The 25,066-nt window shown below is 46.7% G+C and overlaps 1 protein-coding gene across 3 annotated transcripts in view; it reads right to left on the bottom strand.

Annotated features, from left to right (window-relative positions):
* Positions 1-184: 184 nt before the first annotated feature.
* Positions 185-25,066, bottom strand: part of Kmt2a (lysine methyltransferase 2A) — an 81,781-nt gene continuing 56,899 nt past the window's right edge. For all 3 annotated transcript variants that reach the window (XM_028783844.1, XM_028783845.1, XM_028783846.1), the window contains 16 exons: positions 24,765-24,902; positions 23,389-23,547; positions 22,514-22,631; positions 22,319-22,397; positions 21,211-21,371; positions 20,600-20,776; positions 16,197-20,433; positions 15,616-15,696; positions 14,019-14,083; positions 11,966-12,136; positions 9,825-9,899; positions 7,639-7,813; positions 7,374-7,481; positions 6,553-6,636; positions 5,894-6,023; positions 185-5,040 (listed from right to left, as the gene is read on the bottom strand). In XM_028783844.1, the coding sequence (XP_028639677.1) occupies positions 4,765-5,040; positions 5,894-6,023; positions 6,553-6,636; positions 7,374-7,481; positions 7,639-7,813; positions 9,825-9,899; positions 11,966-12,136; positions 14,019-14,083; positions 15,616-15,696; positions 16,197-20,433; positions 20,600-20,776; positions 21,211-21,371; positions 22,319-22,397; positions 22,514-22,631; positions 23,389-23,547; positions 24,765-24,902 (6,234 nt within the window). In that variant the 3' untranslated portion in view covers positions 185-4,764. The remainder of the gene's footprint in view (positions 5,041-5,893; positions 6,024-6,552; positions 6,637-7,373; positions 7,482-7,638; positions 7,814-9,824; positions 9,900-11,965; positions 12,137-14,018; positions 14,084-15,615; positions 15,697-16,196; positions 20,434-20,599; positions 20,777-21,210; positions 21,372-22,318; positions 22,398-22,513; positions 22,632-23,388; positions 23,548-24,764; positions 24,903-25,066) is intronic.

Genomic DNA, 25,066 nt, shown 5'->3' with positions numbered 1-25,066 from the left:
TCTCTCCAGAACCTCTGGGGTCCTGGACACACATCACTGCTCACTGAGGGAGGATACTCCAGACAAGGGAATCAGCTGAGTGATTCCATCTTAAAGAAGGGAGGTTGGAAGGCATCAGGTAACCCATTTACAAGGCCCTCCCCTCCGCACCCCACTCCCAAGGCCAAAAGGAAGCTCAACAGAGTGCAGCAATAAACTTGACATGTTTATTAATTAAACTATCACTTAAATAAAAAAAAGTGCATAGAAAATAAACATGTTTAAAAACTCCTTTTTTTTTGTTTTTACAACTATGTACACTTTTTACTTTTACATTCAGTCTTTCGTAGAGAGCTTTCAGCATTATTATTTTTTGAACTATTAAAGTATTTTCCTTCATCCCTGTCTCAGGGAGTTAACACTGATGGACTTTAGACACATTTTTCTCCCCCCCCCCCCATTTTGTCTCTAACCAGAAGCTCGGAAGAACACAAGGAAAAAAAGGGAAGCAAACAAAACAAACAAAAAACCCCCCAAAATCCATTGTACATGACACAGCTGCAGAGAAATGTCTTATTCTAGAAATGAACCTCAACTGTTCAGCTCGGGAAAGAATTATTCAACTACCGGTATCTGCTAAGGAGACTGTTAAAGTTCAAGAAAAGAAACACCACAAGTCTATTTTTTTTTTTCTTGGTTGAAAGACAGAACTAGTGTACCTCGGAACAAGATACCAGAAAGCACAGAACACAATTTTCCCCTAAATGCAGGTGGTAACCCCAACATTCATAACCGAAAGTAGAGGGACGAGGAGTACAGGTACCGACTGGCAACATTCACAGGCAGGAAGAACCCGGGTGACGGCGGCTCTGCTCTGCGTGCTCATCTTGGATGGACGGGCATCTGTTATGTGGAGTCGGAGTCACCGGGAGCCTGACACTCTCCTGCCTCAACTAGCAACTGTAGCACGATCCTTATCTATAGTGTTAAGAGAATTAAAAGCCATGGACTGAACTAGGCTTTGTTACAATGGTGCATTCCTATATTAGTTCTCTATATATATATTTATATTTCTTTGAAAACCAAAACAAACAAACAGAAAGGTCGCAAGTTTTCAGAGTGTGAGACTTGACTGGTATTCATGATTCGGCACAAAACTATCTGCTCAATAACTTTGTATTGCTTTAAAACGAAGGAAAGGAAACGTAAAATTACACCCAGCCCTTTGCAATGACCCGCTTTTCCTTAAAAAAAAAAACAAAAACAAAACAAAAACAACAACAACAAAAAACAACCTGGTTTCTATGAAAAAGAATCCCAAATCCAATAAAAGTTAACATCTGATGAGGCTGTGACCTCTAGTATTTTCAGGTATTTGATTGAGCGTCAGTCCTTTAGAAAGATACATTCATTAAAAGATTTTTTTTTTGTATGTGTGTTGTATTTTTTTTACTTTTATTTTATTTTTAGTTTTTTTTCTTCTTTTTTTCCTTTTTTTTTTTTTAAATCAAGGTTGCTGCATGGTGCTTATTGGATTGGCCGGGGGATGACAGAGGTGAGCTGGGTCCTGGCAAAGGAGTTTGGGTTGAAAACCTAAGTGCCAGGGCTTCCTCCTTAATTGTGATTGGTTTAAAAACAAGGAGGGGTTGTGCTGGACACGGTGGGCAGCAAGGGAGGAACCCAGGGACCAAGTTCCGACCAAAGGGTCAGCGCCATGCAGCTATTCTGGTTACACAGTTGTCACTGGCCACCAGGAAATGCAGCCACAACAGGTTCTAGCAGCAAAGCCGAAGTGAGCTGGCTCTCCGAGAACCTACGAGGTCCGCAGCTGTCACTCCTGGGGCTGTGGGTTGCCCCTTGGGGGATTCTTGGGAATGACCCAGCGCAAAGTCCTCAACCTGCACTTTTGTGCGGAGGTTCTCTTGGTCACTTTCAAAACAAAGCAGATGTGTTTTGGAGACAGCTGTGCCTTCTGTTTTGTTGCCTTCTCTCCCGCTTGTGGGGATACTCTGGCTTATCCCCCAAGTTGCTGGCAGGTATGCTGAATTTTGGCAATGGACTCAAGGCTGAGCTGAAAGAGGAATTTCTCATTTCTGTGGTTGACAGTGGGTGGGAGGGCAAGGCAAACCAGCTGGAGGAGGAGGAAAGGTGGGTTCCCCCCATCCTCAGGGATTGGGGTTGTAGAAAGAGGATGAGGAGGGGCCTCACAGTACAGCATGGCCTAGCAGGGCAGTAACTAGGTCTGTTAGCTGAGTTCCCCCCACCCTCTGACTGGCCTTTGGGTCTCTCTCAAGATGAACGTATGACCCATCAGTGCATTAATCATTTTAGTAACAAATGCAGCTTCAATTTTTTTTCATAAAAAAAAAATAGGAATACAAGGATTTACAAAAAAAAAAAAAAAAAACCTCACACAGTGCAATAAGAAAGGAAACCAGACACTAGTGGAACCCCTTGGGCCACTGCGTCTTGTTCATGGGCAAAAGGAGGGTGGGAGGTGAGGTCTGGGTAGAGTGCTTTTCCCCAGTCCCCTGCTGGCACTTCTCCATGATGACAAGGAAATCTCTGCCATCCTGGCCACAGTGCTGGGCTTCCCACAGTGGAAACAGTGACAATGTTCCAGCAAAGCCACCAGACAAAGTTCTTAAGGTCATGGAAGGAAGGGGAGCCCAGGGTGGAAGGCACAGCAGAGCCACAGGTCCTGGCAGAGAGTTCTGGGCTGCATCATATTGCTTTGCTGACCTCCATAAGAGAAAGGGGGCCCTGGCCTCCACTTAGACTACGCTACCCTGAAACCATGTGGCAGGTGCAGAGATCTGCTTGATCGTGAGTGGTCATACTGTGCTTCAGGTTCAACAGGCTGCCCCCGAGAGGGCAGGAGGCGGTCAGTGGGTTCTTTGCAGGTACAAGGAGTTGGTGGGCAGAGAAGGAAAGGAGATGATCTATGAGGCAGATAGTGATGGCAAATGTCAAGTTGCAGCTTCCTGGTTGCTAACTCAGAAAGAGAAAGAGGAGTGAACTGGAGCCTGCCACTCAGCGCTCTGGAGCTGATCCAGAGGGAGGGGCTGATGCAGCCAAGAGGAGGAGACACTGGTGTGCTAAGGCTCTGCACCCTCATCCCTTGGCCGTGGAGGGCACTGGCCTAACGGAGCGGGTGACCTCCCTTCTCAATTACTATAGAGAGCCGACCCAAGGAACATTTATGTCAACGGGCACAAACGAGCTACACGCGGAACAACAGAAAGTACACTTCCAGGGGGAAGCTGGGCAGGAAAAACCAGACTTTGTGTGGACAGCTGAATATTTTCTCTAACTTCATCCTATGAAAATAAAAAATCATTAAAAACTGATCTTCTTTTAAATTAGGATAATACCGCTGTTTAAAAATAGCCTTGTCTTAAGTGCTTCTCCCTATGAAGTGCTTCGCATAGAAAAATATACAAAATATATTTACATTATAAAACCTTAAATAGTAAACTGTAAACAGAACAGAGGAAAATCCAATGACTTAATTTAGCAGGTTCAAGACACTGTCTTGAGGGAAGAAAGAAGCATTTGCTGCTGGTTGTCCGCATCCTAAGGAGTCATCAGGGCAGTAGTGTCATCACGTTTGCTCAGCTGCAGGCTGCACATGGGTGGCAGAGGTTCCTCAGCACTTGTGGTCTAGTCTCCCAAGTTTGGGGCCTTGACATCTGATTAGTGTTCTTTCAGCCGGACACTGACCTTTTAGAATTTCATCTTCCTATGTCTTCAGAAAGGGAAAAGCAAGCAAGCATGTCCTAGGAAGGGGTGGGGCTATCCTGGCTATTGTACTCTGGCTGTTGCATGACTCAAATCCTATTTAAATAATTTTTAGCCTCTTGTTAAAAAAAAATCTTGCTACATATATCTCTTTAAAACTCTCAATGGAGCTTTATGAGATCTCCAAATTCTGTCTGGTTACGACCAATGGCTCCTGTCCACTTCCCCACCTGGAGTGCTTACAGGCTTGGGGGACTTTCTGTAGGCACTTCCTATACCAAGTAGGGAGTGTCCTTGAGCAAGGAGGCACGCTCCTGCTACCCAGAAAGAAGAATGGGAAAGCAGCAGATGGAGGATGGAGGAGGGAGAAGGGATGGAGAGGGAGCCGCTCCTATCATCAAGAAAGGTCACTGGCTACGGTAAGGCTCACAGGGTAACACTCCCACTTACAGCCACAGGCTCAATGTTTGGTAAGTAATTGGCACAACCCCAAGACAGCCTTGTGACACCAGAGGTGCTAGGAAACCTGTCTCCCAACCAGAGTCAACTCTTAAGTGGGCAGAGAGTAGGGAAAGCCATCAGGCTGCCTGTTTGTCCAACAGATGGCCACAGGCCTGGCCTAACTGGCAAACTACCTGGTACCCCACCAACCCCGTATCTGGGGTCTTGTCCGACCCGCTGCTTTTAGGGCTTGGGAAAGGGCTAAGATGAGGATGACAAACTGTTCTCTGAGGACATGCTCAGACCCCATCTCCCACGGTAAGGAACCCTCTGCGTGCTCCTTGCAGGCAACACTCCCAGGAACCGGTTTCCCAGGGTTTTCGATTATCAGAGAGGCCCCAGGAGAAAGCCATCTGCGGATCTTTTCTTTGAGACCCTTCTCTCTCCCAGACTATGATCCCATGGTGTGCACGTGGGACACTAGGGTGCTTAGACAGAGGACCCTCAACTGCCCGCTCAATCCTCGGAGCTCTTGGGTGCTGGGAAGTCCTTCAGCATGGCTTTGGGTGGCCCTGGTCCTCCATCACAGGAAGATGAGCAGCTTCAGTTCAGGAACTTCCGGCATTTTTTGGCGCCACAGTTGCAGGGTAGCTTGTTGCTGGCATCCTCAATAGGGAATTTATAGTCATAGGTGAGCTCCTCCCCCCGGTAGATCTTACGCATGGCGAAGATGACAATGTGTTTCTGCCCATCAATATTGATGACCCGGGAGTAGCAGTTAGGCTCACAAGAGTGATTGATGAAGCGGGCAGCATTCCCATGCATGGTAGCATCCACAACCTCCGAGTCGTCAATTCGGAACATGTAGCAACCAATGCCCTACACACAAAGGAAAAGGAACCGTTTTACTTACTTATGATTTTATTGAATCAAATCTTACAAATGCTAAGCCGGCAAGCAGTCGACCACCGAGCCACGTTCCCAGCCCTGAATCCGGGCTTTCCTCGAGTGCTACAGGACATAGGTGGAGGTCAGAGGGTCACTTTTGGGGGTCAGCTCTCCTTCCTACCACATGGGTTCTGGGGACATAATTCAGGTAACCAGGTTTGACAACAGGTGCCTTTATCCACTGAGTTATCTTAAGGTTTGTCATAGGAGTTCCCTTTGTAGCCCAGGTTGGCCTTGAACCTGTGGCTTCCCACGCTAGTTTAGGTGCTGGGATGACAGCTATCGCATTATCATAACTGGTTGAACTTGTTATCACTCAGGTTTAAAATCATTTGCTGTGCTGCCCCTGAGGTTACCTATAGCCAAAGAGGAGCCAAGTTTCTCCTACAATTTACACATTTCTCAGAGTGCCTTTTTTTTTTTTTTAACATGCTTTGAGCAGGAGTTTCTAGATTATAGAAAAACTGTAGGCATGTATTTTTTTGATCCTGGCATCCACAGATCAGTCATCAGAGAGCGGCTTTACTTACTAATCCTTAGAGGAGGTCAGAACACTTAAGGGTTCATCACAAAATATGGAGATGTACAATGTTTTGAAAAGGTTTTGTGGCTTCAACTCCGCCTCCAAACAACAGCAACAACAGCAGCCCAGCAACAACAAAAGCAACTACCCACCTCCGAAGTGGAGGCATGTTATTCTTCTGGGCTCCAAGGATCATGCTAAGGTTTGATGGCCCCTATCTCCAGCAACTAAGGAGCCCAGGGAGTAAGCTGTGGTACACACCTTGCTGTCATAGTACTTCTCCCGCTTGTCTGTCTGGATGGAGCGGATGACGTTGCCGGCATATTCGATCACCATCTCTCCTGCGTCGATGTTTCTCTTACAGAAAAGACCCCGACCGTGGATGGGGGACCTAGGCCATGGACACCAAAACAAACAGGCACAAATTTCCTTTTAGAAAATTTTTAGATGTACTTCTTATGTGTCTGAGTGTTTTGCCTGCATGAATGTGTGTGTACCATGTACATGTCTGCTGCTTGTGACGGTCAGAAGGAACTGTAATTACAGACAGCAGTCATCAACTGCTGGGAACCAGACTTAGGCCTCTGCAAGGGCAGGGAAAGTTTTTAATGGTTGAGCCATCTCTGCAGATACGAAAACACAAAATTTTTGAATTAATTAATTGTGCGAATAGGTGAAGAAAGTCTGGCCCCGCCACATTTGTATGAACTGTACTGACAAATTACTAAACACCAGCAAGCACTCCACCAAGCACTGCGGGAGTGTGACACGCCCTGCAGTAAAGCACTGTGGGAGTGTGACACGCCCTGCAGTAAATCTACAGAAACCTCAACAACCGAAGGAGACAGGTCACTCTAGCATCCAGTCCACTTTATTTGGAAAAATGTTAGTTTTCTGAAATTCTACTACCACAGGCCTACCTGTAGACACCAACCGCCTCCTTAGAAGTCTTTTTTAAGTGCCGGAATCGCATGGGCATTGGGAGATCCATGCTTGTTGCCCTCCTAAGAGAGAGGAATGACGCTATGAGCTCAGTGTTCTGAGGAGTGGGTTGAGGGCGCCAGCAGAATGAGCATGCTTCCCTCAGACTTTGTCTCTGCCTCCCGAGATCTCACTACACCCGAATTCACTGTGGGTTTCTTGAGACAAGGTCTTTGTGACCCAGACTAACCTCGAACTTGAGGCAACATTCCTGCCTCGGCCTCCTGAGTGCTGGGACCACAGGCATGTGCCCATGCTGACTAGCTCCACACTAATATACAAGGCTCTTTAGGACATGGTGATTGGTGTCACATGAACAGCCAGTAGGATAGATTACATGCATCCCACAACGATTCAAATTTCTTCTGTTTCATATTTTTTTGTTAGCAGCCAGCTACTGCTACCTCAGTACACTATGCTTTGGTCTTCCAAACGCCACCCAGGAAACTGCCATCCTACCACTGCCCCCCACACTTGTTTTTTATTTGTTTTATTCGAGACAGGATCTTATGTAACTTGGGCTGGTTTTTAACTTCAGCTCAGCACGTAGCTGGGCTGACCTTACACCTGAGATCCTCTTGCTTCTGGATCCTGAGTGCTGGGACTACAGGTGTAGCTCCAGGCCCAGCCAGGAGCGGGGTCCTGATGACTACTGACAAAGGTACAAACATTAACACTGTTCCACAGCACGGCCTAGTGCAGGAGTCTACTGTACATTACACGGAACGCTTGTTCAATGTGACTGGGCACGGTCACTCACCGTGCGGACTTCAGCTGGACCTCTTCTTCTTCCTCATCATTAGGGTTGTATTCAGGGGGCTGTCGATGTTTAGAAGCCAGGAAGTTAAACATGTCAAACGCTGACTTCCTGGTGCCAAAAGATTAAGGTTTGTTTTTAGAGAAATGTTCTAATAAAGAAGTAAAGATGGCGCCGTTACTACAGACGATCCAGAGGGGAAGCGAGACAAGAGCTGTCTTTAGATAACAAAGATTATCAAATGCTCATAAGACAAAATGGAACTTGCCTCAGGTGGACCTCAGCCCTGGCTGATCCATGAGGGTTCAAGGGGGGTTCATTGGCCTCTTCTGGTTTGTGGAAGCGGAATTTGTAATTCCGACAGTGCTTGGCACCAGACAGCTGCTCAATCAGAAACACAACGGCATCATGGAGAATCCCCAGCATCCGCAAGCCACTCACACCTACAGAAGGAAAGCACCAGGGTGGGAAACCGGGTCGCCAACGGGAAGCTACACAGCATTAATAAGTGGCTGTGTTAGAGAGTAGCAGCCAGAGGCTAACCTGGGGTCAGGGACACTTAGACGTTAGCCTAGAATGCTAGGGAAAGAATGGCGGATCCATTTGTCAGTACAGACGGATGGTTACCATAAACTGCTCTCGCCAACCTTGGGATCCTGTAGGCTCATGTGCAGAAGTGCCACACGCCACGTCACTGCATGCTCATAATGGCCACCAATGTTGGAATCACAAGGTTATTTTTTTTTTTTTGTAAGATTGAACAAAAGCCTTGTATATACTGGGTAAGAGCTCTAAGAACTCAACACACCTCACCTTCACAATGGTATAAGCATTCAAATTTTCTCTTTATTTTATGAAAACATTTCTGTAGTGAGAATTCCGGTTTCTTAAAAAACCCAGTTATGGGGCTGGAGAGATGGCTCAGCGGTTAAGAGCACTGACTGCTCTTCCAGAGGTCCTGAGTTCAATTCCCAGCAACCACATGGTGGCTCACAACCATCTGTAATGGGATCCGATGCCCTCTTCTAGTGTGTCTGAAGACAACAACAGTGTACTCATATACATAAAATAAATAATTTAAAAAAACAAAACAAAACAAAACAAAAAAAAAACCCAGTTATGTGAATACGTTTTCATTCTAACCCCTGGTGTGGGACGTGGATTGCTTTGGGGTGCTCACAGCCGTTAATGACTGTCTGTGCTCTAGGAGGGGCAGGGTTCTTGCCAGCTTCAGATAGTTTATATTTGGAATTCTGGGGACTCTGGAGAGTGAATAAATGCTAGAGCCCCAAGAAAGTTGGGAGGTGCTTGGAAGAAGAAGCGGGCAGATGCTGCTTCTCCTGCTGCTTCCGGTTGCTGCTGTTGCAGACTGTCAAGTGTTCATGAGCAAAGAGAGCGGCAGAAATTGGAGATATCATGACAATGTAGGTTGCACTTGTCCCAAGGAACTCACTGCCCCTAAGCAGCAGGAAGTAGCTTAAACAGTTCTACACCGCCTTTCTCCTCTAACCTTCTCTCTCTTCTACCTGGTGTCGGGGATTGAGAGGGATTAGGGTGGAATAAGGGTTAGAAGGAAGGTACACATGTAAGAACACAATAAAATAGAAAAAAAACAAAACAAAACACCCCCCCCACACACACACCAGCACATTTGTAAAAATGTTTTGGCATGGATGGTTAAAAGGTATTTTAAAGAAGCAAGACACTAACCGAGGTTCTGTAACCACTGTCACGATTCTCTCTGCAGTAGCCAACACTCATGTTCTACAGATCTTTATTAAGCATATGATATCTCAACTAAGACATTACTTCTTAGGGCCTCTGTGTGGAGTACTTGCCTAGTATGTCTGACATCTTAGGTTTAATCCCCAGTATTACAAAAAAATAAAAATACATCTGGCATTATTATTATTAGACACAGAATGAAGGTGTTTATTGTGAATAAGCTCTCTATTTTAAGGCTGTGCTTGTACCAGGATCATATACAATGCCAAAAACCATGAACTTTATGTCCGTGGCACATTAAGAAATAAAACCCTACTAACGTGCTAGTGACTGAACTCAAGCCTCGAGGGAGCTGAGCATGACCACTGAGGTAGCTCCACACCCTAGTGTAGAAAGCATTCTGAAAGCACAGAGTGAAAGAAGACAGTTAGGGATGAAGATTCACGCATGTGACATAGCCAGACTAGGCAGATCCACAGCACCGGGTCAGGAATGAGCTTAGGTCATAAGACAGCAACGCACATCTGTGAGTTACTGATACACTGAGACACTGAAAACCACTGAACTGTACGTAAGTCGGTAAACTGGACGGCATGTGAGCTACGCCCTAAAGCCTTGAATTATTTAGTTTTCTATTTTTTTTAGATTCAACTCTGTGGTTTACACTAACAGACGGCCAGATTATTTGGAGGCTGCAGCAAGCTAAGAGCAGCGTCAGCAAGTTAGTACCTGCAAACGAGAGCTGCTTCAGACGGGCATTTGACCGCGCTTCCTGGACTTTATCTGTCAGCGACTTCCAGGCATCTGAAAGGAAACAGAAGAAGGCTGTAGGCAGGAGAGAATTTGTACCATCATGTCCTACTGGCATCAGCGTGCAGTCCCTGGTGTGGAGAATCACCCTGCAGCTGACGTCAGTGCCCGGCTATCCTCGGTCAATCTGGCATGTGAGAAGCGACCAGGCACACTGCTCAGCAGGCTTCTTTGTACCATGGGCCAGAGCAGCAAGGATACTTTCTGAATCCCTAGATGATCCGCATCCTTTGACACATCAACGTTCCTAACCTTTAATTTTTTAAAAGGCTAACGGGGATGGGTGTGGTGATGTCGGCCTTCAATCTCCTCTCTCAGGAAGCAGATGCCCTCGGATCCCTGTGAGTCTGAGGTCGGTCTGATCTACAGTGAATCCCAGGCCAGTGAGGGCTACACGGTGAGGTCCCGTCTCGACGACAACACAGGTTAATATGTAAAAGCACAGGGGTCACTAGGATCCCCTTTCTTCTCTTTTTAATAAAGACAAGGTTTCATACTGCAGCCCAGGCTAGCCTGGAATTCACTGCGTCGCCCACACTGCCCTTCAATGTGTGGCAATCTTCTTGGCTCTGCTTCTGGAATGGTGGGATTGCAGGGATGCTCCTGCATGCCTAGTTCACATCAGCCTTATTAACTCTTCATACATGTTTGTCTATGTCTTTTTTTTAGGACTCACACTTCCTTTTTTTTTTTTTTTTTTTTTTTTTGAGACAGGAGAACCCTGCTTCTTCTGGAACTTTCTATATACCAAGCTGGTTGCAAACTCACAGAGATCTGCCTTGCCCTTGCCCTTGCCTGCTAAGTGCTAGGATTAAAGGCATGTGACACTACCACTCAGCTTAGGCCGCATTCAAGTCCAAGTGTCTTTGACTGTTCTCTCTCTACTCACAGTCACCAAGTCTGCTCACCTTTCCTTTCTTTTCCCACGTGGTCTTTGTTACCTGGCATTTGTACAATAGCAATACTCTTAAGAATTTCGTCCCTCCCAGTATCTCTAACTCAGTCTCCTCCATCCCATTCGAGGAGTTGGGGATTAAACCAAAGGCTTTCCACATGCTAGATAAGAACTTTCCCACTGATCTGTACCCCAGCCATTTTTATTTATTTACTTTTTAAAAAGTTGTATCAGGCCTGGTTTCTGCCTGTCTTGTAAGGAGCTGGCACACGGCGCTTCCTGAATTATGTCAAAGGTCTTATCGGTTGTCAGTATGGACTCTGCTGCCCATTTGTGCCCAATTCACCTTCCAATTTTCTTTCACTGTTCAAAGTCATTTTCCATCCAATACTATTGAAGAGCATCGCTTTTCTAACTTTGTAACGTTCTCTTTGTGCAGAGCTCCCTGCATTCCTCTCTGGCTAACCCAAATTCCAGATCCTCCTCTAAGTGGCTCTGTTGCTTGGTCCTCTTCCCAGGATTTGGAGAGCCCCAACTCACCCAGTGATCTTTCATTTTTTTCATTGTTCCTAGTACTTACTGCTTAGGAAGCCTTCACTAAAACCACAGCCTTTCCTGAGAGCTCAGGGCTAAACGGCAGAGACTGGACCATAACATGTGAACAGAGAGCTTCCCTGCTACAGGAGGCAGAACACCTACGGAGAGCAGGTAGTCGTGGAGGAGAGAGCCAGGAGCACTGCAGAAAGCACGGGGGAGAATCCAGAGAGGAGAGACCGCACTGCAGGAGGTGTTGAGAATTGCTGAGAGCAGCTCTAAGTGTGTATCACACAACCTGCAGCTCTGAGCACCTCTCAAGAATAATCTCAAGAATAAAGAACTTGCCCTGGTTACTAAAATGGTGTGTGTGTGTGCTCGCGTGCATGTGTGCGGTGGTGTATTTAATAGGTTTCTTTTTTGTAGCAGAGCTTCTGGTATGACAGTGTGATCATTTTTTTTTCATACATAACTGCTTTTAATAGGACCAAGGCCAAGCCAAACCAAAGCAAACACAAATCTTCCTTCCTATGTGTGAAGCATGATTGTGTCTCAACAAGGCAAGCTTCTCCCAAGCAGAGGAGCAACCACAGCAGTGTCTGACGGACAGCTGACCTAACAGGCTACTCACCTTCGATACTTTCCGCACAGATCTGAAAGCCATCATCGCTTGAAATTTCAAACACGAGTCCTTTCTTGGGCTTTCTCTCAGTAATGCTTTCCTTCCTCTTTTGTTCTTGCTGGAGCCACAGCATCAGAGGAGAGCTGAAACTGCTCTCCTCTTCTTCCATTGCTTTAGGTTCTACGATGGAAAAAAGTATCTGCTAAAGCCGGTGTGCACCGAGTGCTTTGCCACAATGATCCACACCAGCAGTTCTCACCACAACAAATGACCCTTTCACAGGGCTTGTCCAAGACCACCGGAAAACACAGATATCTGCATTGCTATTCACAACAGTAGCAAAACTACAGTTAGGAAGTAGCAAACAAAAATCAGTTTATGGTTGGGGGTCACTACAGAACGAGGGTCACAGCGCTAGGAAGGTTGAGAACCACTCAGTTTACATCATCACCTCCATTTTTGAGGACATTCTATACCTAATGCTATGCCTATTCACCAGTAAGAGCACCGAGGCTCAAGAACTTGCCCTGGGTACTAAAACGGTGTGTGTGTGTGCTCTCGTGCATATGTGTGTGCGGTGGTGTATTTAATAGGCTTCTTTTTTGTAGCAGAGCTTCTGGTATGACAGTGTGATCATTTTTTTTTTTTTCATACGTAACTGCTTTTAATAGGATCAAGGCCAAGCCAAACCAAAGCAAACACAAATCTTCCTTCCTATGTGTGAAGCATGATTGTGTCTCAGACACTCTTCTAGAACTTCACCCAGATTATCTCATGAGATCCTAACAACGACCACTGAGGTGGATGTTATTATTGACTCTTTTTGAGAGAAGGTCTTAGTCTGTAGCCATCATGGCCTCGGAGCTTGTGATGTCGGCTATGCTGCCTGTCCCTGCTTCCCAAGTACTGCTGCTACACGGAGCCCAGCTGGATTCCTTTGTAAAGGTAAGAGAACCGAGCAGGGTGTGGTGACGCCTGCCTGTAACCCTCCTGTTCTGAAGCTGAGGGAGGATGGTCGATGCTAGCCTGGGCCACCTTAAAGTTCTCGGTCAAGGAGGACAACACAGTGAGACCTCATTCAAAGTAGTGAGTGAGTGAGTGAGTGAATGAATACATGAACAAACATAGGGAAACTGAAGCCGGCCAAGTAAAAGCCACACTCACACGGCTAAAGTATACATGGGATTTGAACCTAACTCCTTCTGGAGACTGTACTCAGCTACCATGCCTGCCTGTAATTGGGCCTTGGGCTTGAGGAACTGGCCAATCAGCAGGATACAGTAACAGCGCAAATCCCAAGCCTAAGCCTTTCTCTTCCGGGAAGTCACTTTTAATGAGCATTTATTTAGTCACTCTATTTACTTTCCTAAGACAAGAGCGCATTCTGAGGTCCAGGTTGTCCTGGGCTTCACTATGTAGCCCAGGTTGGCTTTCAAACTCATGACATCCTTCCCGCCTCTGCCTCTTGAGCCAAGTGCTCAGGTTCTAGAGTGTGGGTACTATACTAACTGTAAAGTGACCAGACTGCACTAGGCCACACATAAAGAGCTGTGAGATGCATGTGGCTCAGAATCAAATCCCAAACACCTAAGAGAGAGTGCTCCAGTTTATGGAAGGGAATTTATCCCAAGTTGCCATCAGATATGAGAAACAACTCAAAAGGCAACTACAGGTTATCACCAGCTACCTAAAATGTCACCGTCCTTAAAGTTAGTTCAGCAAAAGAGGATCCGACACTGACAATGACAGACAACACAACGGAAGACAGTTGGGACCCTATGACTTCACATCATGGCTTAGCTCTTGAGACTTTGCTTCTTTCCCATCTAGACTATTAGGAGACAATGCAGGTGATTCTCTTGTGTTTTAGGCTGCGATGTAGCACAGGCTGCCCTCGAGCCTACTATGCAGCTCAGTCTCACCCTGAACTCACAATTCTGTCTCAGCTTTCCAAGTGCAGGGGTTACAAGTGTGCGCCACCATGCCCAATAGCAAATATGATTTTTACGTAGTTCTTCTAGCTTTAGAGTTCTCTACTGTAACCTATTAATCAACCACATACCTGCATTTTCCTGCTCATTTGCTGGATTCTGTGTTGCTTGGGTCTCTGGAAGAGCAGCCACTGGTCTGAATGAAAACAAAACCAGACATGAGAGGCAAGGCCAGCTGGTTTTCAACTCGAAGATAAAAACAATTGTTCACAATCTGCCACATACCCCATCAGGTATTTAAAACAACTACCAAGAAAATGAGCAAAAAGCACTTTTAGGTCAGCTGATTCCAAAATGTTTAGTATGCATAGGTGTCCTGTGACTGTGTGAGTGCCCACAGAAACTGGAGACGCACTAAATCCAAGCATGGCTGCTTTGTTAGAACAGAAACACCCTTAGCCACTCGCCATCTCTCCAGTCCTAAGACCATGTTTTATGGAACTTCTCCCCAAATGTTGGTAAAAAGTATCTGATTCTGAGACTGTGGACTGTATCTCTGGAATTCTTCTCATGCTCTTACAGTAGGAAAAACACAAAGGCACTTCTCAGGGCAGGGCTATAGAATTTAAGTTAGCTAGCTTAACTGAAAATACAGCTAAGCCAACATGAGCCAGTGTACCAACAGCCCAAGTACATGCTACTATGCAACCAACTAATATGAAGCCAACTAAGTAAATTACTGTAAATCATACAACAGTACTAGAAACAGCAAAGAAACACTTGGAACACAGCATGCATGTCAGCCCAGGAAGAGGGATATAAAAGAAGCGCAAAACCAAAAACATTTAGTACAGCAAGCATCTATGTAATATAAAAGCATGTACATGTTTCCAAAGAGTACACATAGGAATATTTGCAGAACAAAACCAAACTATGGGGCTGAAGAGATGCTCCAATGATTCAGAGCATTCATTGGCCGCTCTTCCAGAGGACCAGGGTTCAATTCCCAGCACCCACATGGGAGCTGACAAGTGTTTGTAACTCCAGTTCCAGGGGATCTGACACCCTCAGACACCATGCCAGTGAGTCACCAAAGTACATAAAATAATAAAAAACAAAACAAACAACGACAAAACCCTGCCAAAGCATCACCAAAGTCATTTCTAGGAACTGACTGAGAAAGGGGAGAGCAGGGCAAATAGGAACCAACAGAAATTATTTAAATAATTCTAGCTTAGAAAAAGAAAAAAAGTGTGTGTATGGATAAAGTGGGCCAGCAAAATGGCTCAGAGAGTGAAAGGCTTGCTGTGCAAGCCTGGGCACTTGACTTTGATCTCTAGAGCCCATATAATGGCAGGTGGAGAGAAACGACTGCACAAAATTGTTCTCTGACCTCTTTACATGTATGCTATACAAGTGTACATATTCACAGACAAATAATAAATATAAATTAAGAGATAAAAGAATGTATTCTGCCTCATTTTTGTTTTCCAAGCCTGTCTGTATTTAGTTCCTAAACTACTCAGCTTCATTAAAACAAAATGAAGCTTTATCTTTTGAGGGGATGGGGAGTTCTCAGTATGTGGCCTTTACTGACTTCAAACTCTGGGATTCAAGACATCTATACCTAGTGGTGCTGGTCAAGAACACTCTTGACAACAAACAAAACCCAATGCAAATCAGGAGGAAGCCTAGTTTACATGTGGTAAACAGTCATCTGCAGCTCACCCTGCAGGCTGCCCACACTCCTTCTGTGATGGCTGTTCCACTCCAGCTGCATCCTGCTGCTCCCTGTCCTCTCTAGGAGTCCTGCAAGAAAGCATCGTGTCTTTTCAAGCAACCATCAACAAAGACACATTGGACAGATAATGTCCCCAAGCATGCAACAGTAACTATGGTTACCAAAGCTAGTAAGAGGGCACAGGGGAAGAGAAGAGTGCTCTGTGCTTTATGTTACACTTCCAGTGAGGTTGTTAACACAGAGAAGGCTCCACTGAGACTCCACAGTAGGAGCCTTGTCCATCTGACAGGACTATCATTCTCTCACACCCCCAAATCTCAGCAGAAGAGAAACAGGACCAAGTATGAGCACTGTCTGAAATCAAAGGACAATCAACGCTGCAGTTCCCAGTCAAACCGTGCGCTGATATGCTAGTCTTTGCTCCGCTGATCACTACCAGAAGGCTAAGGGATTGAAAACTCTCGAGTACCAGGAGAGCGCCACTCGGGTCCCATGTGAGTGCCCTGCATGCGTGTCACACCCAGAGCACACGAGCCCGCAGCTGCAGGATTAGCTGCACATCACTCACCTTGTAACCGAGGGCTGGGGCGCTGGCTTGGCTTCTCGGTGTGGAATGTGTGCTTCAGAACTGGTCCGCGAATGGGAAACTTTGTGCTTCTTGCCACTCCCCTTGTCTAGGGGCAGCTGAATCCGTTTGACTTTTGGTTTTGGTTTCGTGGGACCTGGCACTGAGGAACTTCCTGACTGCTGTCCAGGGGATGGGGAGCTCCCTGGGGAGGTGGAGCTAGCTGGCTTAGCTGAGGGTAAAGTCTTCTCTAGCCTCACACCGTTAGGAGCTTCTGCTGTCTGCGTGAAGTTGGATGTCTGGGTCCCCGGAGCAGAATCAGGGTCCCGATCGCGCTGTGAAGACAGGGTATTGCTCTTGCCAGCTAGGAGCTGGTTTACTCGCTGTAGCTTATAGTGTTCCTCAGCCTCCCCAGGAGGGGATGCAGCTGCCATGCCTCCAGTCTGAGAAGAGGGGAGCACGCAGATGCTAGATGCTGCTGTCATTGCAGCAGCAGAGGGAGTCTGTGACGTCCCCAGCTGGGGGAACATTCCTGAACTTGGTGGTAAAGCCACAGGCTGGTCCTGCATGCCTAGGCTCTGGTGGCTGGCTTTGATGAGAAGATGACTTATTGAACCAATATCTGGGGTCCCAAGCAACCTCTGGTTAGCTAAGGTGACATGTCCTGGAACTGATGTGCTACTTGTAGGGGTTGTTGTAGTTTGCATGGATACCACATTCAGGACGGACGAACCGGATGCCAAAGCAGACACAGGCCCAGATGTGAGGTGGCTAGTATCCTGGCTTATCGTTGATGAGCCCGCCGTGGCAGCGGTTCCGCCCACACTCTGTGGTGGTAACAGGGGTGCCTGTTCAAAATACATGATGCCAGATTTAGATCTTTTTATGATGTTGGGGACAGTTCGGTGAGATGAAGGGTTAAGTGACCCCAAGTCTAACAGACTAGGGTGGTTTGAGAGCTGGGAGGGTGTGAAGTTAATCAGTGTCATGTTAGAAACCACATCGGAAGGGGCAATATTTGAAGGGCCACTAGAGGGAGCAAGCTTTTTATTCTTTCGAGTGTGCAGACGAGATATGGGTCTTTTCTTGAGTCCAGAGGATGGAGTGGCCACTGTAGTAGTGAGGTCTGTCCTCTGGTTGGCTTCTGAACCCAAAAGTTGGGGATCTGGAGGAGGCTGAACCCCAATAAGTAGGCCTGAAGGAGGACTGCTGATGTTGGGTGGGAAACTGCTTTGAGCAGCTGCAGGGAAGGAATGTAAGTGCTGGTGGTGGGGCATGGAGAGCAGGCCTTTGCTAGCAGGAGGGAACAGAGACGGAGAAGGTGGCAAGCTTGGATTTAGTCCTGTGGTCAGGGTGAGCCCACTTCCCATGGGCCCCAAGACCGAGGTATTTGTCTCCATCACATTGGGTGTAGAACTAACAGGAGAGGTCAACTGGATTTTTTGGGTCACTCCATTTGGAAGAGTCTGGAGAACATAAAGTGGCTGCATGTTCTGATTAACAACAATGAGTTTCTCAGTGGCTGGTTTCAGGTGGGGTGGAGTGGTCTGGACGGCTGCGTTAGAGATCTGAGATGGGCCGGGGCTCTCAGTAGAATTGGGCACATACTTCTGGTTCTGGATGGGAACAGTGGGGGAGACAGGTACCTGAAGGCCAGGAGTGCTACTGTTTCTAGTTAAATCCTGATTGTTGCCATGGCCTTGTTCCACTGAGCCACAGGGAGGGCTGGAGATATGGTCTGCATCCATGTGTCCTTGGATGAAGTGATCAGGAGTCATGTGGCCTTCAGGAGCAGTGTCTACTCCTGGACTCAGCAGGGCTGGGTCACCCTCGGTAGAGGCTACCGACTTTTCTGTGATGGTCACTCGCTTCTCCCCTGAATCTGAGATGACAGCCAGTCTGCTGGGATTCTGGCTGGGGACGGTGGGGCTGCGGGTGGTCAGGACAGAGAGGTCAGAGGGCAGCTCAAGAGGCAGCTCAAACTGCTCCTCTGCAGAGATGGACGAGGAGACACTACTGTCCACAGGCTCTGTCGCTGGCAGTTGCTGAGAAAACACTTCAAAAAGACCCATATCCTTTTCTCGATTACTGTCAAGACCCAGTCCTTCACCAAGTGTCAAGAGCTCGGAGGACGAGGACTCTGGACTCTCACCCAGGGCCTGCATAGATGGAGTATTCTTTAGTACAAAGTCCATGATGTCTGAAGGCAGGATGTTCCCACAGTCATCGCTGTTGTTATTGTCAGAGTCTGACTTGAGGAGCTCAGCGTTGTAGGTGTCCAATAAGTTTTTGTCTGAGGGGGTACTTGTGTGGACTCTGCGGCTGGATTCCAGGGAGCTGAGCTGAACTTCCAAGGAGTCCTGGCCCTGGGCTTTCACTCTGCTCACAGAGTGGCAGTTGTCCAGCTTTGGCTCGTTTTTGTGGCCAACAGCACTCTTAATGACATGCTCTTTCTCGCCAGCGTCTTCAGGTCGGTCGATCTTTAAGTTTTCTGTTCCATTTTCTTTCCCATTTCTCTTTGGAATCTGGCTGCTTTTCCTGGTTGTGGCAGTGACACTGGTGTCACTCTCTGTCCCATCATCCACGCCATCCAGCTGTGAGATTTTTGGAAGATCACATTGTTCCTCCTCCCGAAATAAATTATGAGATGCCAGCCGCTCATCTCCAGCCGAGGAAATCACCGTCCTGGTAAAGTTGTAATAGTATAAGTCGTCTTCGTCTGAAGTGCTCAAGTCATCGGCCCCGTCGACCTGGCCTTCTGCTGACCTCTTTCCTCGCTTTTTCCCAGTGGAACTGCTGTAGAACGGAATGTCTTCTTCACCATAAGACCTGACTCCATAGAGTGGGGTGAGCCCAAAGAACATGTTAGACCGCGCCCGGGCACTGCGGCGGGGGTACCGCCTTTTAAAGGAGCCATCCTCCTGAGGCTTGGGGCCATCTGGAATCATCAGGTTTCTATCCTGTTCTGGAAGATTCTGATAGTTGTTACTTTGAGGATCTTGGGTTGAGGTATTGTTGGGGCTCGGCTGAACCCCTGGGCCAGCTCCTGGACTTCTGGAAGCTGAGACTGGCTCTACTGGACATGCAGACTCTGTATGTGGAGGGGAGCCAGGGCCACTTTCTTTCTGGGTATTTTTGGACTGATTCTCACTTTCCATTTTCAGAGGCGTCACTTTGACCGAGCACTTCCGGGGTGCCTGTAACTCCTTGGAAGATCCTTCCACTTGTGTGGATTGACCTTTAGGAACTCCTGAAAGAGGAAGGACTTTATCCCCCATCTTATCAGATGAAACATTATTACATGGCCGTTGCCCAAGAAACCCAGGAGTCAAGACCTCATCAACAAACTCTGGCTTTAGGTTTCCTTCCTCACCAGTTGTCACCTGACCAGGTTCCAAAAAGGATTTACTAGAATGCTTTTCTTTGCAAGTCTCTTTAGAAGACTTTTTCCCTTTCTGTCTCCTGTCTCTGGAACTAGACCCTACATGTTCATGCAGAATGGATGGCCTGTGGCTCACACCAGGGAGCTTCAAGGTTTTGATTTCACCGTCTTCATTTGGAGAGGGCTTTACGGACTGGGTAGAATCCATGTGCTGGTCTCTGTCACTTCTTTGTCCCTTCAAGTGGAGCTGTGGGTAGGAGATTGCTTCCTTAGAAGAAAAGGGCACTGTAGAAGGCTCAGCAAAACTGCCAACTTTGCTAGCGTTTAGTTCTCCGGGAGCTGCGTTATGACCCTGTGGTGCCAGTTTAGGAATTCCAGGGTAAGCTGTGTTATGTGCAGAGCCATCTGAGCTCCTGGAACCACCCAGAGTTCTATTTTTCTCTCCCTTTAATGAGGAGCCTTTGGATGCCAAGTCTGAAGCACTAGACCGCTTCACTTCTGAGGATGATGACCCATCCAGATGACTGGTTTTGGAGCCTCCGGGGACCACTGTCCGTTGTGAGCCTGAAGAGGCGGAAGTGCTGTGCCCTAGATTAGCACTTGAATTCAGAGGTCCTATTCGGTCCGATGCTTTGGCACTGGACTCAGGATCTGTAGCAGTCCCAAGGCTGGGGACTGAGGAAACACTACTCCTGGAGTAAACACTCCCAGTTCTCACTGGAGACATTATCCGAAGCTTAGACCGCAGGGGTGACAAGGAAGAAGTACTGTGACGCCTGGAGCCAATGCTCCGAAGACCAGAGGACAGTAGAGGGTCGCCGACTGTGACAATCTCATGAGTGGTTGGGGTGGGACTTCCTGAACAGGGAAGAAAAAAGGAAGTTGATCAAGGACAGAACAAATGTGCCAAATCACTAGTTTCAAGCATTTGGATAAACCCATTTATAGGTAACTTTTTGGTTAGTAAAGGTCACAAAGTTAAGGTTGCCCAAGAGAATATTCAGTGAGTCAACAAGTCCCTTACCTGCAGAAGGCAATGGGCGGCAGCCAGGGGACCTCTGTGTAGGGGAGTAGCTGGGTGTTCGAATCCTAGGGACCTTGGAAATGACGTGATAATAACAGGAGCTCTGTGAATGAGGACGGTCTGGTGATGGAGGACTGAGAACTGCAGCTGTGCTTTGACTGTCCTTACATGACGCTTCTATAATAAAGAAAAATGTGTAACTGGAAGACAGCAGTTAAAATAGCTAAGAAATGAACCAATATGATGCAGCTAGCTATCAGGGCTGGCAGGCTGCAACGGGTTAAAGAGCTCAAATCTGAGTTCAGGGCCTGCAGCCCACCATGAAAGGACCAAGTCCCACAAGTTGTCTTCTGCCACATCCCATGCACATCTCTCTCTCTCTCTCTCTCTCTCTCTCTCTCTCTCTCTCTCTCTCACACACACACACACACACACACACACACACACAGAAAGGGGGGGAGGCACATACACACAGACACAAAGAGCGCGAATAGATAATGTTTAACTGGAAACAAATGAGGTGTCCTGAATTAAATGACTTTGCCCCATTTTTCAATCCCAGGTCATAGTCACAAGCCTTAAGCTCAAGTCCTACTTGGATTAGGACTAACCTATAAATGATGAAGGGCTATGGGCGATGGTCCTATTGTCATCGTGCTCAACCGTGCTATTGATATCTGGCTCGACGACAGGAGGACGGCATTCCATGATCTTGCACGTGTACACACAGCGCTTTCGGGCATCTGTGGTGCTCCAGTACACCCGAGAACACCTGGCAAATGGGAAAAAACACAACGGACGATATATGCACAAACTACCATTTCCCAAATTTCTCCCCATCATGGGTTCTCTGGTCTCCTCAACTCAGAGAATATATTTCTTAGGTTCTTGGTTGAGAGTGTCCAGGTGTGGTGGTTTTAAACTTTGTGAAGTCCCTGATATTTCTTACGCTCTCAGAAAGTTGTATGGCTTCTTAAAACAATACCAGAAAAAGTAAAATATTCTAAACTACTGAATAAGAAAAATGGCAACTATAACATCACTGCCTTCCATGGAGGATTAGTGCCTTACAGTGCACTGAACTTGAGACTCTAAAACCAGCTCAAACACACGGCACTCCATTGTCAGTAAAGTCGTACAGAACAAGGAAAACATAACTGCTTCATGTCTGTACACAGAACTACCAGACAAACACAAGCGTGAAGAGAGCTGGAATGCAGAACTGGAGAAAGCATTACAAAATGAGGTTCTGAAGAGGGAGATAGAGAAGCATCTCCCTGGGGCTCTAGCTGGCCTGAAACTCACAGAGATCCACCTGCCTCTGCTTCCCTCCCAAGCGCCTGTGTGAAAGGTGCAGGGAAGCACGAGCAGCTCTAGACTAGATAAGAACTTACACTGCCAGCTTACAATTTTAGAACTTACAATTTAGTTCACGTTAACAGGGTATACATTGTCTGCTTTGAGACAGGGTTTCTCACTATGGAGCCAGACTACGTTTACAATCTTTAGCTGGACAGGGTAATGCAAACATATAATGCCAGCACTCATGAGGCTGAGGCCCGGGGACGGTGAGTGTGAGGACAGCCTAACTAGGAGAACTGGCTGGTGGTGGGTTTACAACAGTTAAAGGCAGCTACCAAGTACATCTCCATATTTAATGACCCACACTGTTAGGGAGCCATGTGCCGGGCTGCCACGCCCTGCCTTTATTGGACTTACTGGTATCCAATAGGAAAGAGTTTATCTTCACAGTCAGAGAGATCATTCAGAATTCCCAAACAGTCGATCGTCATCGAGCCTAACCAAGGAGAGAAGAACTGGTCAGAAGACATGATGAGGAGAATCATTTTCTAACCAAGGACCAAACCCCACAGATGATACTCCAGCCTGCCCTTAAGGAAGGCCGGGTCCTACCTATCATCATGTGTATGTTTTCTGGTTCCAAGCCATTGAGGAACTTCCTGCGCAAGCTGATTCCTTCAAAGTCTACAAACACTCTTCTAAAAACTTCAAATCCATTCTCAGGAACCACCTTAAATGAAACCCAAGGTTGTTGTTAGTGGACACATTTTACACATTACTTTCTGAGTACCAACCTCTGGAGGCAAAGCAGAGAGCCTATCTTAAAATCACCCTTCTGTTTTATTGCTACCTTTTGCTTCTCAAAACAGGAGATGATGTCTTCGGACATCTGAGAGAGGCAAAAACCACATTTACCATTTTGCTATTTTCAGTATTTCCTCCAAAATTCCTAGAGACTTCAAAAGATGAGGAGGGATCTTCAGTACTTCTTGCTAAGCAGAAAGGCTACAAACTACAATATCCCAACCATAAGAAACCCTGGAAGTGGAAACTGCTTGGATGGAAGCTAAAAATACTTGTGGATATTAGCAAAAAAAAAAAAAAATTAAATTAAAAACTCAGTGGTTTTTAGGGGGAAAGAGAAAAAACAGGCAGAACACAGAATTCTTAAGAAATGAAAACCATTATATGAACTAGAGATAAATGCACAGTATTAGACATTTGTCCAAACCCACAGGATGTACAACATCAGGGGTGAACCCTGATGTAACCGATGACTCTGGGCAAACGCCTATGTGTATATATCCATGTAGACCGTCTACACCGCAAATACACCACTCTAGTGGGAGAGGCTGTGTTAGTGTGGAGGCAGAGCCAGGAAATCTCTCCCTTTTGCTAATTTCACTGTGACTTTAAGTCTGCTCTGAGATAATAAAGCCTGTTATTAACAGCTTCAGCTTCAGCAGCCAAACAGCTCAGCTTCTCACCTCGCCTTTGATCAAATCCCGATGCCGCTGACAATACACTTTTTTATCATCCAGAAAGACACATTTCTTGGCCCGGGAACACATGAAATGGTAGTTGCTGGTGCAGGATGTGAGGCAGCAGCCCACAGTGGCTCCTGGCTTCTGGCAGAATTCACATCTCTGCAAGTGTGGAAGGAACAGGCCTATTTAGACTGGCAGGCACTCTGAGACATGTTTTGAGACAAGCCCCTTCTGAGCATCCCGGGCTCCCTCTCTTTACTGTTAGCCTGCTGAATTACTGGGAAAGGATACAAACACAACTTGGAAACTAGATCATTTAACCATCACAACTGGATTTAGACTTTGGACTGAAATATTTTTCCCAGAATGCATGGCTGATTTATTAGACATGAAATTATGAAGAACAATGTCAAAAAAAAAAACATATCCTTGCAAGAAAGCTGTTACATCCCAAAGCAACTCAGTTTTACTAACATTTTACTAGTAAGAAACTAGATGTCTTAGGGTTACTATTGCTGTGATGAAACACTGGGACTAAAAGCAACTTCAGGAGGGAAGGGTCGTTTCATTCATATTTCCATGCAATAGTCCATCATGAGAAGCAAGGGCAGGAAACTCTAACAGGGCAGACCCGACACCAAGGCCATGGAGGGCATCTCTCCTGAGTGCTGAGATTAAAGGTGTGTGCCTCCGCCTTGTCCAGCCCTCAGCTTGCTTTCTTACAGAGCCCAGGACCACCAGCTCCAGGATGGCAGCACCCAGAGTGGGCTGGGCCCTCCCCCATCAATCAGTAATTGAGAAACTGCCCTACGGCTGCATCTTACGGAGGCGTTTCTCCTCTCAGAGGACATAAGGTTAGCCAGTTCACCAGCTCTGTGCTGTGGCTTCATAGCTCACTATCTATCACGTAACTCACAGATCCCATTCACCAGGCCTGGCTGCCACTCTTTCTCTCGTCTGTGCTCCTCTTATCTGGTCTGTCCTCCTCCTTTGCTTGAGCTACTTTGTCCAGTGGCTACATTCTGGTGATTCCTTAGGGTCAGAAACTTCAACTTTGAGATGTCACTCTTTCAATACCACGGTGACTGCGCTCAGCTGCTGTGACTACTCCATCCCCCTTTGTCACGGACGCTCACAGGGTCTAGTCTCTGACCTTCAGAATGTTGATGTAACTCGGCCTCTGGGCTAATTCTATGGCCGTGTATTAAACTGATGCTTTGCTTTCTTCTCCAAAGGATCAGACCTACAGCAGACACCAGTCCTTACCAGTGAGTGCTCTGACAGTGCTGTCACAAACCAGGGAGGCTGCATCAGGCACAGAAAGAGACTAAAAGCACTGAGGGTTTCCTTCACAAGTGTGCACAGTAAGCTCTTACCAGCTGCTTGCCTCTAATGACAGCCATGTGCACATTCTTCAGTGACCCGTCGTCATCTTCAAACACCTCTGCTGACCACAGTGCACAGTTCACATGTGTCCACTCATTCTGGCCAATGTACAGCAAACGGCCAGCATCCTAAAGAACATCAAACCCAAAGACTTCATGTTAGCTTAACCTCAGATAAGATACCTCAAGGAAGGAAACTCTAATTCTTTACAGATTAAATCATAATCCAGTTTTCATTGTTTCTTCTATATTCTTTCTCGATTTTTCCCCATGAAACGGAAATATTTTATAAC

The sequence above is a fragment of the Grammomys surdaster genome, unplaced genomic scaffold, assembly GCF_004785775.1.
Source record: "Grammomys surdaster isolate TR1022 unplaced genomic scaffold, NIH_TR_1.0 1164, whole genome shotgun sequence".
NCBI classification, from domain to species: Eukaryota; Metazoa; Chordata; class Mammalia; order Rodentia; family Muridae; genus Grammomys; species Grammomys surdaster.
The sequence above is the reverse complement of the archived record's forward strand: the minus strand, read 5'-3'. Positions and strand labels throughout refer to the sequence as shown.